Source organism: Theobroma umbraticum, unplaced genomic scaffold (assembly GCF_002168275.2).
Source record: "Theobroma umbraticum cultivar Fairchild unplaced genomic scaffold, ASM216827v3 scaffold_81.0, whole genome shotgun sequence".
In the NCBI taxonomy this organism is placed as follows: domain Eukaryota; kingdom Viridiplantae; phylum Streptophyta; class Magnoliopsida; order Malvales; family Malvaceae; genus Theobroma; species Theobroma umbraticum.
This window is the reverse complement of record NW_018397268.1, coordinates 407,693-422,107: the sequence shown is the minus strand read 5'-3', so window position 1 is coordinate 422,107 and position 14,415 is coordinate 407,693. Positions and strand designations below refer to the sequence as shown.

Genomic DNA, 14,415 nt, shown 5'->3' with positions numbered 1-14,415 from the left:
GGTGTATTTCACCCTATTTCTTAATATGAGAAACTTCTACTATGTGTAATGGACCATTTTGTGGGTGCAATGCAATCTCTTTTATCAAATTTGGCAAAGCTTACTATTTTAAATAGATAGAGGAAGGTTGGCCCATTATTTTTAAATCTGGGCTCAACGTCCTTGACATTGGGTTTGGCCCAGAGGTTCAAAAGCTGGGCTTAACTGAGATAACATTTGGGCTAGCATGTAGCTGTGCTCCATTCTTTCTTCCGTGACCGTTTTCTTTTCTGCTGTTATGTTTTCATTATTTAGATGGGTTAATGAACAAAAAGGTCTGAATTTAGCTAGATACAGCCATGGATGGAAAGTAATTACAGGCAATATCACAAGATCCTTGTAATGGAAGCAAACTGCCCAAACAGCCTAATAAATGTGATGTAGTAGCAGCTTAATCACCAGAAAAACATCTGTGCTAAGTAAATTGTACTGAAGGTTCAAATTTATTAGAGAGTTTATTTCCAGTTTATTGTCAGGATACAATGGCTTTCGTTTACAAGCTAGCAATGTTGTTCTTGCCAAGGACCAATTTCAAAGGGAAAATAAAGGAAAAGTGATATATGTTCACCGACCTTCCACATTGAGTTGAAAATATGGGGCCTCATCAAGCTTTTGGGTAGCACCATCAGCACCACATACTTGAATAATAAATTTGAGGCCAGAAGTCCCGGAAGGGATGACGAGGTCAGATACGTAGAAGGCTTCTACTTGTGCTACTCCTACATACTCCTGTACGCCTCCTAGTTTTTCTCCCAGAGTTCGGACTGATTGTTTTGTTAGTTTCTCAACATAGATATTGTACCTAGGGAAAAGAGAATTCTGTCCATCTTTCAATTTCCAGCTGATCCTAAGACTAAGGGTTTTGGAACCTTGAGAACCTCCCCATTCAACATCTTGACCCTCAACAATCCAGAAAGTAGATGGGGGAAATTTTGTACTCTGGTTAGAAGTTGAAATTCTAATATGTCCAAGCACGGCAAAATATTCTGCTGGATCCTGGGTATTAGATGTAGATTCTGATCTTTCAGGCTGTTTCCTGTAGCATACTGCATGAATTTCTGTTAATGTGTATCCATTCATTGCAATGCTACTCTCTTGTATAACCCATCCTGAAGCCATGTCTGGTTTTCTCAGTTGATGTGGCACAATCACTTCACTGAATTTGCTTGAAAATTGGTTCGTTCCCCCAGACGCAAGAAGCAACTTCTTTTTTCCTTTCATTTCAGAAAAGAATTCAAGAGAAAGGCCCAACTGAGAGTTACCTTCTGATTTTACCTGCAGCAAGTTTTGGCATTCAAGTTAACCCAGCTAATATCGAAAGAAACATAGATCGGAACATATCACATGCTATTGTTAGCAGTCACATTCTAGTGAATGTGCAAAATGTCTAAGGATTTGATTTCTATGTCCCGCCCTGACTCAACAATATTATATTTTGGAAAGAGATGGTTGCAATGGAAAACACTTCTTCGAGATAGCTTACAGAATATGTGAAGTGGACAGGCAAGTCACCCATAAGAAGCTCTCCTACAAAGAGTCTTGATGAGACGGAGGCTTTGGCTCCAAGAGTTCCTTTAAATGTGAGGTTTCCTCCTCCGCTGAACGATGCTTCCTTAAAACTATCATTTATCAACCAGTTCTTAGACCTGTGAAACATTATATATATGACTGAATCATGACAAGTAGAACAACTCATTAAAACTTACTCAACATGGACTTCAATAGCGTTCGAAGTAGGATCATCAGCATACTCAAGGAAAGGCTGAAACAAGAAGGTAAAACAACATAGAAGCATATACCTTTTCTTCAGAAATATGCAACTACGGTAAAATTGACACATCAGAGAAGCAAACTATATCCATGTAGTCCCTACCTGAAAGGTTTGTGAAGAAATATTATTCCATTGACTGCTTAATACTTGTGCCCCCTCGATTGAAACATGATAGCCATGGCCCTGAACAATATCAAAGGCAGTCAACATGTAGACAATAGATGCATATGTGCCTGAGGAATTCCGTTAGTTAATAATATGGTTATTACAGCAAGCTTTACATGCCCTCTAATTTTGAATGACACTTAAAGAATTGAACAAAGAATTTGACATAATTGCAACCTGATCAAAATTTGAAAAAAATGGTAATTCTTTAGGATAATGTTGCACAATTCCCCAAGATTTCTCGACAAGATCCCACCAACTGCAAAAGCCAAAGTATTTGTGGTGAAACTCATTGAAAAGGTTTACATTGATTTCATGCATGGAGCAGAAAATCAACAAGAAAGTCTTGAAATAAAAACATATAGGATCAAAGCATCATGAAAGGGAAGAGTTACTTAACCAAAATAAACAAGCACTCTACAACAACACTAATCAAAGAAAAGACAAGTGCATTACCGATTTTGAGCAGTCTGAAAATCAGGGGCTTGTTTTGTTTCATAAACCCATCCAGGAGCAAATATGGCAGCTGAGACATCATCCTTCTTTATCACATCAAGTGCAGCATTTGTCTGTTATGTAAAGAATTGCAACAGTTTCAATCAGTCAAAACCAAAGCATAATGGTCAACATTGTCAGCTTTCAATTTCCAAAGATATTACCCTAATCAAACATGTACTCTGGGGATTCTTATAACACCACAATGCTCTCAGTTTTATTTAAAGTGAATTCCCCCAATCGTGAGGGATTGTAGTGAACATGTAGATTTTCAAAGGTTGATATGAGATCAATATCATTACGAGATCAGATATCATCAAAATTCAAAAGACAACAATAAATACTACAAAGAAAACGAAACAAACTTTAGTTCCTTATGTAGAGTAGAATATCTAGTAATCTAGATCAGAACTTTATTACTTATCCTGTATCTCAAGAAAAAGAATAGAGATCAAAGCATTGAGATAACTTCCACACTGTTAAACTCCACATCGACCTTTGAAACCAACCTATAAAGCCAAATTAAACATATATCTCTATCACAGAAACATCATCATAAGATTAGTACGAAACGTACAGTCCATTGCCCACCACCATACGTGCCCCTTCCAAATACATCTATCCCCATGTAGACATCAAACTTTCTGTCACCAGCGGCTGTTGCTGAAAGCTTTGGATAGTCCTCCTGCACAGTACACAAGTTTTTATGTGCAACAGAAGATGAAATTAGGCTTGAGATGGATGATAAAATTGAAGGCAATACCATCCATGTATAGTTCACAAAGATTCCATCACAAATATCAAAGAAAGGTTTATTCTTTTCATTCAGTTGATTTTGCCAGCTAAGATCTCCATCAACTGTAACACTATCATACCTGTGTAACAACAAGATTAATCAGAAGAAACTCTAGTATGCTTCAATTTATTGCATAATACAAGTGTGGCTTCTTCTGTTACAAACCATATAACCAAAGATCCACGAAGTGAGGAGTGCATAGTCTGAGTTAAATGACTAACAAATTCTTTCAGATTAGGGATTTGCCCGACTTCCAGTTCAACCTCCATATTGAGCTGCAAGTAAGCAATCATAGGTCAATTATGGAAAATGGAGTGCCGATATATGGAACTTTTACAGGTTATAGTGACAGAAGGAAGAACATTTATTGATATTCTTGTCCAAAAAATTCAACATGTTTTTATGCAACATTGTGTATGTGTGTAAGTGCTGAGCTGGATATTTCAGTAATGGCATATTACCAGCCATCCATCAAAGCCCAAAGCAACAGCGAGCTTTGCCAAACGCTCGGCATACTTCTGAGCAGACTCCTTCGTCGAGAGCAGTTTCTGGCAAATAGCTTTCCCTTCAGCTGATTCTGTGATGAATGTCCCTAATACCTTAGATTCCACAGCCACAGACGAAAAAACATATACAAAGCTTCCTTTAGTCTCTAAGACACCAAAATCCAAAGAAAATGAAACAGACTTTCACACACTTTGGATTACCATGATACCCCTTGTACAATAGAAAAGGAACAGAGGTCATTTCTTGATTTAGCAGGAAGAAAAGATTGTGTTCATCTTGAAAACATTAACCTAGTTCTCTACTTAAATGATATAAGCATAAGATCAATATATCTATAAATAATCATAATTTCAAAAAGCATCCTGGCTTTATCACTTCAGTTAGCTGAAACGACCATTGTTCTACTTGAATTTCACCAAAGTAAACACTTTTCAATCAAATAAATCATCATTCTCAGCTTTTCAATTAGAAAACTTACCTTAACTCCATGCCTATGAGCAGTATTGGTCCAACAAGGAGGAGGCAAGGTGACCAAGTAATGAGAAAAATAAACAAAAACATCGATCAAATACCAGTGCCAGATGGCATAAGCACCGGCATTATCGCCACCCTGGACCCACTTATCATCCTGGTAACCACCTTGCATGTCATGGCAGACCAAAATCCTGGGCCTTTGAGCCAAACCTGAATTGGGTGGGGGAGGAACACTGGATTTGTTAAAAGGGTAGTGAAAAGAAGTGAAGTAAGAGCCAGAGTCAAGGTCTTCGAGGGTCTTGATCGGGTAAGAAATGGGAATGGACGGCTTCGATGGATCAAAGGGTGGTGGTGTTGGGTCGAGTTTCTGATCCTCGGATTGGTCGACGGACATCTTCTTGAGGAGTGTTTTGACGTTTCTGAGGATTGAGTTGACGAAGTTGCGGAGAGCTTTGAGAGTTTTGCGGGTAATAAAGGGGTGGAGAAACCTTAGTACAAAGAGGAGCATTGATTTTAGAGGCATCTGACACCTGAAGTTTGGAATCTTCCTCGAAGGTGCGAAGAGTAGCTTAAGTCTTCGGATTTCTGTCAGTAAAAACCTTGGTGGGAAAAGTGACTCTTTAAATGTGAAAACAGTTTACTTCCCGTACCTGCAGACATGTGAAAAATGGTAACTTTGTTTGTTCATTTCGGATTTTCCTTCTCTTTTTTTACAGTACGAACATGGGCTTTTTTAGCCCATCTGACTGATGTTTGTTTGGACAAGTTCAGCTTTGTCTTCATTGAAAATTAAATTTTATGTCAATTCTCCAAGTTCAGCATGTTCTCCGCTGCAACAATTGCCCTTGTCCGAATTTAATAATTTTCTCATTTGTAAATTTCTAGTCGTTAAGGTCTTCGGATAATGTCTGACAGCTTGACAGTGATGTTAATGGCATCCGCCTGGAAGAAGACTTAAAAAAAACTTGACTTGGATAACCTTTTACGCACGGCGGAGCAGTAACTTGGTAAGGTAAATTTTCTTATTTCTTTGAAGAACTAACACACTAAAATTCCAAGTAGTATACAGATATTCTGTTTTGGGTTGCTGCCCCTTTCTTACAACAGATTGATCACTGATTGAACAAAACCAATTACATGAATAATGAAATCTTCAATCCTAAAACTTACTAGTCAGTCTCGAACAGAGCTCTCTCTGTTACCCTCGTAAGGAAACCGTCAATACGTCTCAAACTCTTTCTGAAGATTGGGTTATAACATTCATCCGCCTATATCGGGCCAACGTCAAAATGTGCAAATCACATTCTTCATAGTAGATCTTCAGTTCCTGTCAACTTGGCAAATTCGCTCTCATCAATAGCCCCTTTTTTCAGTTTCTTCAGTAGACGGTATTCCCTGGTCAATTCCTCTTCATCTTCAATAGTTTGGGCAGCACGTCTCTGTTTGGCTGTTTTCTTCTTCATCACAGGGGCTGCAGCATTTGAGTCTTTTTTGGGCTTCTGGGGTTTTGATTCTTGTTGCTCTCGTTCTTTCTTTGCTTGCAAATTTTTCTTCCTCTGTTTCTCACGAGATTTGTCCCTAAATAATCAACATCATTAGCAACCAGAATAGGTCGGATAGACTTTAGATGGGCAAACAATTGGTGAAGATAAAAGGTAAGACTCTGAAGGCCACAGGCAGTAAAGTTAACAGCTGAATGAGTTCTAACATGACCAATTTTTTGGAACTTCTAACCAAAAATAGATCTGCTAATGAAGTCAAGACACTTAAGAAATTTCATTCACTTTATATGTCCAGTCAAACAATTAAGTTTCTATTTAACAAGGCATACTTGTAGCTTCTACTTACTTATACTTGATATCATCCATATTGACGTTCTCAACTGGAGTGAAACCCTCAGCGGATAGCAAATGGTGCTTTACCTCAGGCATAGAAGGGAGCTGCAATAGACCATATCCCATGCCCAACTTTCCAATTTCAAGTTCTTTCCATCTGTCAGACAACAAAAATACATATAGACAAAAAGGTGAAAGACAAGCAGCAACTAATTAAAAAGGCAAAGAAAAGTTAGAACCTGAAAATGTAAGAGCAGTGATGCTCTTTGTATGCACGGATATAAGAAACAAATGCTCTAAGCCCTTTCTCCATGACATCACGGTCTTTCATTGCGGCAGACCGTATCTGAAACAAGTTTAAGAAAAGAAAACTAATGAAGAAAGAACAATTTGGTATAGGAGGCAAGAATGTATAATGCAAATTTTGTTTACCTGAGGAACAACATCAGAAGCATCATCAATGCATTTCCTCTCTTGAAGAGGAACCCTTCTTATGCGCAAAAATTCTACATAAGCTTCCTCCTGCAAAAGTCCAACAAAATTGATCAACTTTATTACAAATGGTGGAAATTAGTAAAGGAGAGAACATAAAAATCCTAATCAGAAAGTAAAACTGTAAAAACACTTGATTAAACAGGGAATTAGCTAACACATAAACATAGAAGAAAGAACTGCACCTTAGGTAAAAGGAAAACAATGGCACTTCCTTGTCTACCCAAACGAGCAGTTCGACCAACTCTGTGAATGAAGACATTTGGATCTTGAGGGGGATCATACTGCAAAAGAACCGAGCACATAAACCATAGTCATCAATCACCTTTCAGAAACCGGAGCAACAAGTTAAAGCTATTAACCTTCACCAATGGAAATTTCTAAATAGTTATTTATTAGTAAAAATTAAATGGCTTGTGGTTATTCAGCTACCTGCACTATACAATCAACACCAGGAATGTCAAGCCCACGTGCTGCAACATCAGTACATAGAAGAATGCCACTTGAAAGAGAGGTAAATGCAGCCAATGCTTTCTCCCTTGCAGTCTATAGAGCGGCAAAAGAATAAATACATCAGAACACCCGACAATCAATTCATGAATTTCCAAACTTATTAACTGACCATCTATACTGATATCTGTAATTTTACCTGCTTCATCTTTCCATGTAGAGAGATTAAAGAGAAACCCTTCAAAGCAGTAAGACGTGGAAGAACAACTCCCCAATAGTCAACACAAGCACAAGTCATGAAATATCTGCATAAGTAATGAAATCATTTAATAACCAACAATAACTCATTGTCTTTTCGGTAAACTGGAATTGAATTAACCAGACTTAGAGAATATTCTCCGCGTATAACTTACATTATAATTTTTTTAGATTTGTTCTTTATGAGGAGATCAACAAGCTGTGATGGTTTCTTATCTGCTTCACATTCCAAATACTGCATAATAAAAAAATAACTGATAAATAAATGAAAATTCAGATAAATCCATACTGATTAAAGCAAATTGCTCTTAGAACATGACAACATGCTATACAAGTGGTGAATAAGGGATAATGTCTAATGACATGACAGCAAAGCCAAATATTGAATCTGTTATCTTTTATTCACCTCCACCCTTAACAGGTATAAGGAAAGAAGACAAAGCTGCACATGAGATGGTTGTTCTAATTTTAAAAGGAGAAAGGCAATTAAAGAACAAAATTTTATGTGTAAATTGAAATAGATCGAAGTATAATATACCTCAAGGTGAAGGCTTGAAGGTGTTTTTGATGAGGCTAATTGCTCGGATGAAGCTGAATTATTCAGTGACTTCGTCTCAGCTTTAACTTCAACCCTCACTGGATTCCTCAGTCCTGCTTTAGATAGCTCTTCAACTGCCTCTGTTTGAGTAGCGGAAAAAAGACCAGTTCTCCGGAGCTTTGGCAAGCAAGATATAATAAAATTTATCTGCTTCTGGAATCCCATATCCAGAAGCCTATCAGCCTCATCTAAAATCAAAATCTGTACCAACCAAATGGGGCAACAGATAATTCAATAGATTGTATGTTCATGAAAACAATAGCATCATACACAGCGGTCTCGCTAGTTACTACCAAAAATCAAGTTATTACATGCATGTGATTGACTTTCTACCAATCTATGTGATTACTATTTGATCATAACATATGAAGACATTTCTTTTAATTTGTCTTTGACACTAAATAGTGAAGATTAATTAAACTATCAATAGCATTGAAATGACGATTAAACACTTTTTCAATCAAAAAAACATCTATTTTCCATACAAGATAATAGACAACAACAATTTCCATAACTACCTCGAGGTTACGAAAATCCAAGACATCCATCCGGTCCATTATGTCATATAGTCTACCCGGAGTTCCAATCAATAAATTTGCTCCTTCCTCCTCGATTTTTTTCACGTCTGCTTTCACCTCAACACCTCCAACAAGAAGCATAGACTTTACATTAGACAAGGTCGAAGTGAGAGGCTGTCCTACGTTATAGATTTGCGACGAAAGCTCCCTTGTAGGAGATATAATTATCCCCATCACCTGCGGACAATTCAAAGCTTAATAATTACATAACTAGCCTTTAAAGAAGTTAAACTTAAGTATCTATATAGAAGCAATTGTTTCATCTTTTCAAAGCTGACAAAAGAAAAGAGAAACTTTCCATTACTGTTCTTCTACTTTTCCTGTGTTTTTCTCAGCATCCAAACAGAGGAGAAAATAATATAGAGATGAACAACAAAGCAGCACAAAAGTAAGAACTTTTTTTTTAATAAAAGGAAAGGAAAAAAGAACCTGGTGACGTTTGGGAGGAGAGGTGGAGGACCGACGCAGAATCTCTACGACAGGGATAAGGAAAGCGAGGGTTTTTCCGGAGCCGGTGGCGGCGTCGACTGCTACGTCCTTGAAGCTACATAGCAGCGGGATTGTGGCGGCTTGGACTGGGGTGCAGAATGTAAAGCCGGATTGAGACAAGGCTTCAATAACCGGCTCGGAGAGAGAAGGTTTCAGGTCGGAAAAGCGCGTGTCGGTTAACGCGCCGCTTGGATTGGGTGAGTCCATATAGAGGCTTCGTAGTTTAACTTGCCGCCGCTTTGAATTTCTCGGTAACGAACTTCCTGATGTTGGGGCAAAAGGAAGTGCTCCAATAAAACTTGCAAAACACTGTCGTTTCTAAATACACAACGAGCGAGCCGGGTTGAAATGGAGTAGGCTGACGACGTGTGGCAGGCGGTGGGCCCGCGGTCAGCGCTCTACCACTTAAAATACAATTCTCAAAAGTAAAAGGGGTCAATTACAATTAAGCTAAAATTGTGATGAAATTAAGCAATTAACTTAAAGTTTAAATTTCCTCTTAATGAAGAGGCTAGTTCCTTGTTTGTCTCCCTCGGTCCAGCTCTGCTTCAATCGACGATAAAACAACTGAATTGAGAGAAAATCAGACAAAACTCTTCTCTAATTTAAGGAAGAAAAAATGGTAATGCGAAATGAACCTCGGAGATTGCTTCTTCTCGTCGTAAATCTTCTCTTGACGATTCAACTCCGAGTTAACTCAGTCATTGGTCTCTGCGAACACAGCTTCGTTGACCGCAACAAGCTCTACAGCTTTAGCTTGGCTTCTCCTCTGCCTAGATTCCCTCATGGCGTCCTCAGCGAAGACGGGTAACTCACTAACTCCCTCTTTCTCTTAGCTTTAGTGTTTTTTTTTCTGATCTAAATGTCTCTCATTTTCATTTAAATTACCTATTTTTAATTGGATTATGGTATAAAATGTTGTATTTGTATTAATATATTGGTCATTTTTAGTGGTACGATGTTGTTGAAAATTTTGGTAATTTTTTTTCCTTTTCTGTATATATTATGCTAATTTTGAATTGGTCAGTTTAATGCTGGGTGCAACTACGTATAATTAACTAATCAAGGAGGGAAATTCCTGTGGTCCACAATTTGATTACTTATAAAAAAGTTTGCTTTGTTATTAAAGAATGTTGTGTTGACTTTGGATAAAGAAAAAATGGTGCTTGCTAGAGTTGAATCAAGTCATAGTTGATAAGGTATTTTTACGCTAGGACACTTGTTTTGATTAGTTAAAATATACCGAAGCCCTGTCCATGGTTTAGCAGAACTTTAGACATGTTTGGAGTATGGAAACTGTGTTGTTTTCGTAATTGAGAACCAGCTTGCTGGTGTACCGTATGTTAGTTTGGTGGCAAACTTTCATATCTGAATTGGGTCAGCTTGTATTTTTATTGAAAGACGGTTTATTTCATGTTACTTTGCCAGGTTTTATAAGGTGGTGATGAATGAGAGTGTGCTCTGGTTTCAGGTTGGCTCCATCAGGTCACACTTTATTTCTTTGTTAATGTAGCATTGTTTTCTTTCTTCTTCTTTTGATTTCTCTTTTGATGCTTGTGTAAACACAGGAAAATTGTGGGTTTAGAGTACTTGTAACCTTTGAGCAGAAGCTATAAATTGTTATTAAATTTTTATACAAGAGTCTTTTACAAGCAAGTATATAATCTCTTGTCATATAAATTCAGCTTATTTTCTTGTTGGCTTTTTTTTGATGACTTAATGGAGCAGCTTTGCGATGGAATGCTTTTTAACCATGATCCACCTAGATGTGTTGAGTGCTTGGTAAATGCTTCTTGAACTTTATCTGAGTTGTATTGTTTTACATGTTGACTATGAAAGGGGCCAGTATAAGAGTGCAGGTCCTTATTGAAACTTTTTCTCTTCTTTTATTTGATTGTCTTACGATACTTTAGGACTGTGGAGGCCCATCACGCTGTGGAATGGAATGTAGTGCACTAGTGGCTAAAAATGCTCTCGGTAAATAATTTCACAGAATTGTATGCATTTAGTTAGTACTTCCATTGTTGACTAGTTTTTACTGAGTGCTATTTTTGAATATGATAATTTTCTTACATCAAGTACTGGTTAATGAGAATCAATGATTCAATCAATTATCAGATGCAATTGAATTGTTATTATTAAGCTATTCTTCTTTATTGCTCAATTTTCTTTCTAATTTGTGTGTTTTAGCATTCCTTTATCGTAACTGATTATCTTTTCTCTATTGTAGTGTATCAGGGTCTGACAAAAAAAGTGTTTAAAATATATGATTTTCTTTCTTTTTGGAGTGCATTGCTACTTCACATTTGCATTACTTGAAATTTCGAAGTATAAGTTTTCCTCAATAATGGAAGTGATTATAATACCTTTTTACATGTCCATTATTGTCAACAAGTACAGACTATCACATGCCTGTAGTACACTAGAAATTTTCCTGTCTTGCTTCTTCCCTTTTTTGGCAAAAATAAGTGCAGATTGTTAAAGTATTAAATTCTAATTGAATTTCTGTGGTTTATGCAGGTTACCAAGTATGCACTACTATTGGACATGTCTCAAGCACAAACATTAGCGTCATTGGTAAGTTGATTTTACCTTTACTTCTAGGTGTCTTTTCACTGTCTTCCAGACCTAAAAGGAATAAGAGTAACACTTTAATTTTTCCTCTCAAAGTGGAAACTCCTGCTGTGGTTAAGTCTTAGATGCTCCACATTTAAACAACATGGCTTCTAGTGGCGCTTTGCTTTCGTGGGTTTGCATGCTTTCTCCTTCCATGGTGCTGTGCTATGAGAAGACAGCTTCTTTCATGCTTTTGTGTATGAATGCAGTTTGGTAGTATTGATGGTTCTACTACTTCACAAATGACAGATGCGCAGAATCCTTACAAGGGTGTCATTGTTAGAATGTCAAGCAGTGGCAAAGGGCAAAATTGTTCACTCTCTGTATCAATCATTTGTGATTCAACTGGAGTTCAAGTGAGATCTTTTTCCTCAATGTTTATGCTAAATTTGATCAAATAAAAATTCCCTGGAGTTGGATGTACATGTATGTTTGACATATACCTTATTTATCACTTTGTTTGACAGGGGCCAAATTCAATGGAGAAACTGGGGACTTGTGATTATGTGAGTCTAGAAAACTTAGCTTTGCCACTTAGGTTTCTAATATTGCATATACTTGAAATTTTTTTAACCAAGCATCATTGTGTGGTTGTGGTAAGTATGCTTATGCATGAATATACTTGCAAATGCATGGATGATGTTAAAGAATTGCACTTTTGTGATATATTTATCTTCAATAACTACAATCATGTAAATGCTTTTGCAAACATTGCCTTATACAGAATTACTCTTCTAGCTATTCCCCATTTCATTTGATTTCCATGTTGTTTGATGATAGATCTATAAAATGTGTGGGGCATAGCATGGAATTGATTATTTTTTCCCAGCATTGACTGATCACTACTCAAGAGATAGAGCTGGGGTAGAGAGAGTAAAGGAAGAGTGAATGAGTTCTAGTGGATTTTCTGATGTTTGAGCTGAGGGTTCTAGCTTTTAGCAGATAATGTGGCTTGACACTAGGTCTCTTTCATCCTGTTAGGGTATGATTATTTGTGCCTAAGCTCAAGTAGCCAGGGAATAATTGAGGTTGAGTTTAATTAAGGTGTTTTTTATTAACCAATCTGGAGAATAAAAAATTTGTTGTCGTAAGAATTAAGATTGCTCTCCCAAGTCTACCCATTTTTGCACTCAGTGTACATAGCAGTTATAGTAGGAAGGGGATAGTTGCCATTCGAGAAAGATGAGGATGCTAAATTTTTTTGAGTTCAGAGAAAGACTTATCAGATTGCAAAATTCCGTGTGGGAAAGACTGTCAATTTAAAGCACAATATCTATTGTGTTGATAACTTTTCTGTTTTTTTACAGTTGGTAGGTGGATTAGTTGTCATCTCTGGTGTTTCAAGTTTGTTTCCTTATTTTTGACAGGCAACAGTGCTGCAGCATCCTTCTGGTTGTGCAACAATCATATCTTTTCATGAGAAAGGATTTGGCTGGTTCGGTACCTTAATGACCATGTAAGGGTGTTTACTTCTTCCTCGGTTTATCAAAATAGCAATCTAGATAACTGTTGTAGTTCTAAAGGAGTCTATATTGATTGACTGAATGTTTTGTCACTAGTATCTTATGCCTCTTTGGAGCCTATCTGCTTGCTGGGACAGTTTATCGATTTTTTTTCCTTGGAGTTCGTGGTATAGAAGTAAGTTTTTCCTCTTAAGTTTTCTGCTTGCTGCTAAAATTCAGATTCTGCATGAAAGTTGGGGACTTTGGCAAGCTTGGTCCATTGACCATTCTTCTAACTTTGTTATGTCCTTGCTCCGCCTTCTTCAGGTAATTCCAAACTTGGAATTCTGGGCCAGCTTACAGCATAGAACACAGGTACCCCTTGTTAGTTGGTATATTCAGCCAGTTTCTTCTACACAGGTAATAACATGACAGAAAAGTTGTTAATTTTACAATTCCATACTGTCATTCTTGCAGAGTTTTTTCTCCTCTTTAGTGCGGAAGTTTAGAGGACCTTCAGCTGGTCATAGAAGCTCCTATTCTCGAGTCAATTTTTGAGCAGTTGCAATTTTGTTCAGATGATAGGAAGTACACCAGTTTTGAGACATCTCGGTCATGAACCTTCGGCAAACAAGTGCAAACGATCGTGCCGGAGAGTGGTTTCTGATCTGTTATGGCATGAAGTCTTGGAAATGGATTTGCAGAATCAAATCCGAACTACCACGCTTGTTTGCAATGATTGTTTCATGGTTCCTTTTCTTTCTCTTTTGCACATGATTATTTCATCAATGTTAAACCTTTCTCATGTCAAATGAAGAAGTCAGTGACATGCCATTGATTGTAATATCTTTAGTACAATTTTTGAGTCCTTTATTGACATTCTTGTAGTACACAATATCATTGAAGAGTCAACAAAAGAAGATAATGGATGTCATTAAGAGGAAATTTATGTGCAAGACTACTATAAAATCAATATAATCAATAGGCAATTCAACAATTTAGTTTATGTGCTATTACTATATAAATCAAATTTCAAATTTTTATTTCAATTCTGCCCTTTTTGTAACAGGCCCAAAGCATTTCTCCCACCGCAAGCAGCCCGGCCCAGCTCACTCCATCATTTTCTTTCTTTCACTTCTGTTCAAAAACTACATCGTTTAAGTTAAGAGATTTACAACACGTTTGGTAGGGGACTGACTTATTCCGTCCATATTCATTTTTTCATCTGTTTGGTTGCATTTTGGGTGGGGAATACCCATTCCTTAATAATGGCTTATCCGTTCCTCATTCCCATGATATTAGCTATTCTATACTTGATGAAATAGTATCTAATTACACGTTTGATTTACAGAATAAATAAAAATGAAATAGAATAATTATTTTATAAAAATAAAATATTTATTTTTAAAA

The 14,415-nt window shown here is 37.0% G+C and overlaps 3 protein-coding genes across 3 annotated transcripts; 1 reads left to right on the top strand and 2 right to left on the bottom strand.

Moving 5' to 3' along the window:
* Window positions 1-469: 469 nt before the first annotated feature.
* Window positions 470-4,795, bottom strand: ENGASE85A (Glycosyl hydrolase family 85). The gene is made up of 11 exons (XM_021439696.2): window positions 4,252-4,795; window positions 3,728-3,865; window positions 3,432-3,541; window positions 3,234-3,345; window positions 3,048-3,155; window positions 2,432-2,544; window positions 2,153-2,234; window positions 1,913-1,993; window positions 1,746-1,801; window positions 1,523-1,658; window positions 470-1,314 (listed from the first exon to the last, which is right to left on the bottom strand). Exons 1-11 carry the CDS (start codon window positions 4,768-4,770, stop codon window positions 604-606), a joined length of 2,166 nt encoding a protein of 721 aa, XP_021295371.1. The 5' UTR covers window positions 4,771-4,795; the 3' UTR covers window positions 470-603.
* Window positions 4,796-5,252: 457 nt separating this feature from the next.
* LOC110424966 (P-loop containing nucleoside triphosphate hydrolases superfamily protein) lies at window positions 5,253-9,250 on the bottom strand. The gene is made up of 11 exons (XM_021439698.2): window positions 8,888-9,250; window positions 8,399-8,635; window positions 7,821-8,081; window positions 7,438-7,517; window positions 7,224-7,329; window positions 7,007-7,120; window positions 6,760-6,858; window positions 6,515-6,604; window positions 6,322-6,428; window positions 6,096-6,239; window positions 5,253-5,825 (listed from the first exon to the last, which is right to left on the bottom strand). Exons 1-11 carry the CDS (start codon window positions 9,152-9,154, stop codon window positions 5,555-5,557), a joined length of 1,776 nt encoding a protein of 591 aa, XP_021295373.1. The 5' UTR covers window positions 9,155-9,250; the 3' UTR covers window positions 5,253-5,554.
* A 5-nt stretch (window positions 9,251-9,255) lies between these two features.
* On the top strand, window positions 9,256-13,950 carry LOC110424972 (autophagy-like protein). Its single transcript, XM_021439706.2, has 11 exons — window positions 9,256-9,754; window positions 10,376-10,418; window positions 10,676-10,729; window positions 10,861-10,924; window positions 11,468-11,524; window positions 11,813-11,919; window positions 12,031-12,069; window positions 12,931-13,019; window positions 13,123-13,201; window positions 13,333-13,380; window positions 13,483-13,950. The coding sequence occupies exons 1-11, from the start codon at window positions 9,567-9,569 to the stop codon at window positions 13,561-13,563; spliced, it is 849 nt and encodes a 282-aa protein (XP_021295381.1). The 5' UTR covers window positions 9,256-9,566; the 3' UTR covers window positions 13,564-13,950.
* Window positions 13,951-14,415: the final 465 nt, after the last annotated feature.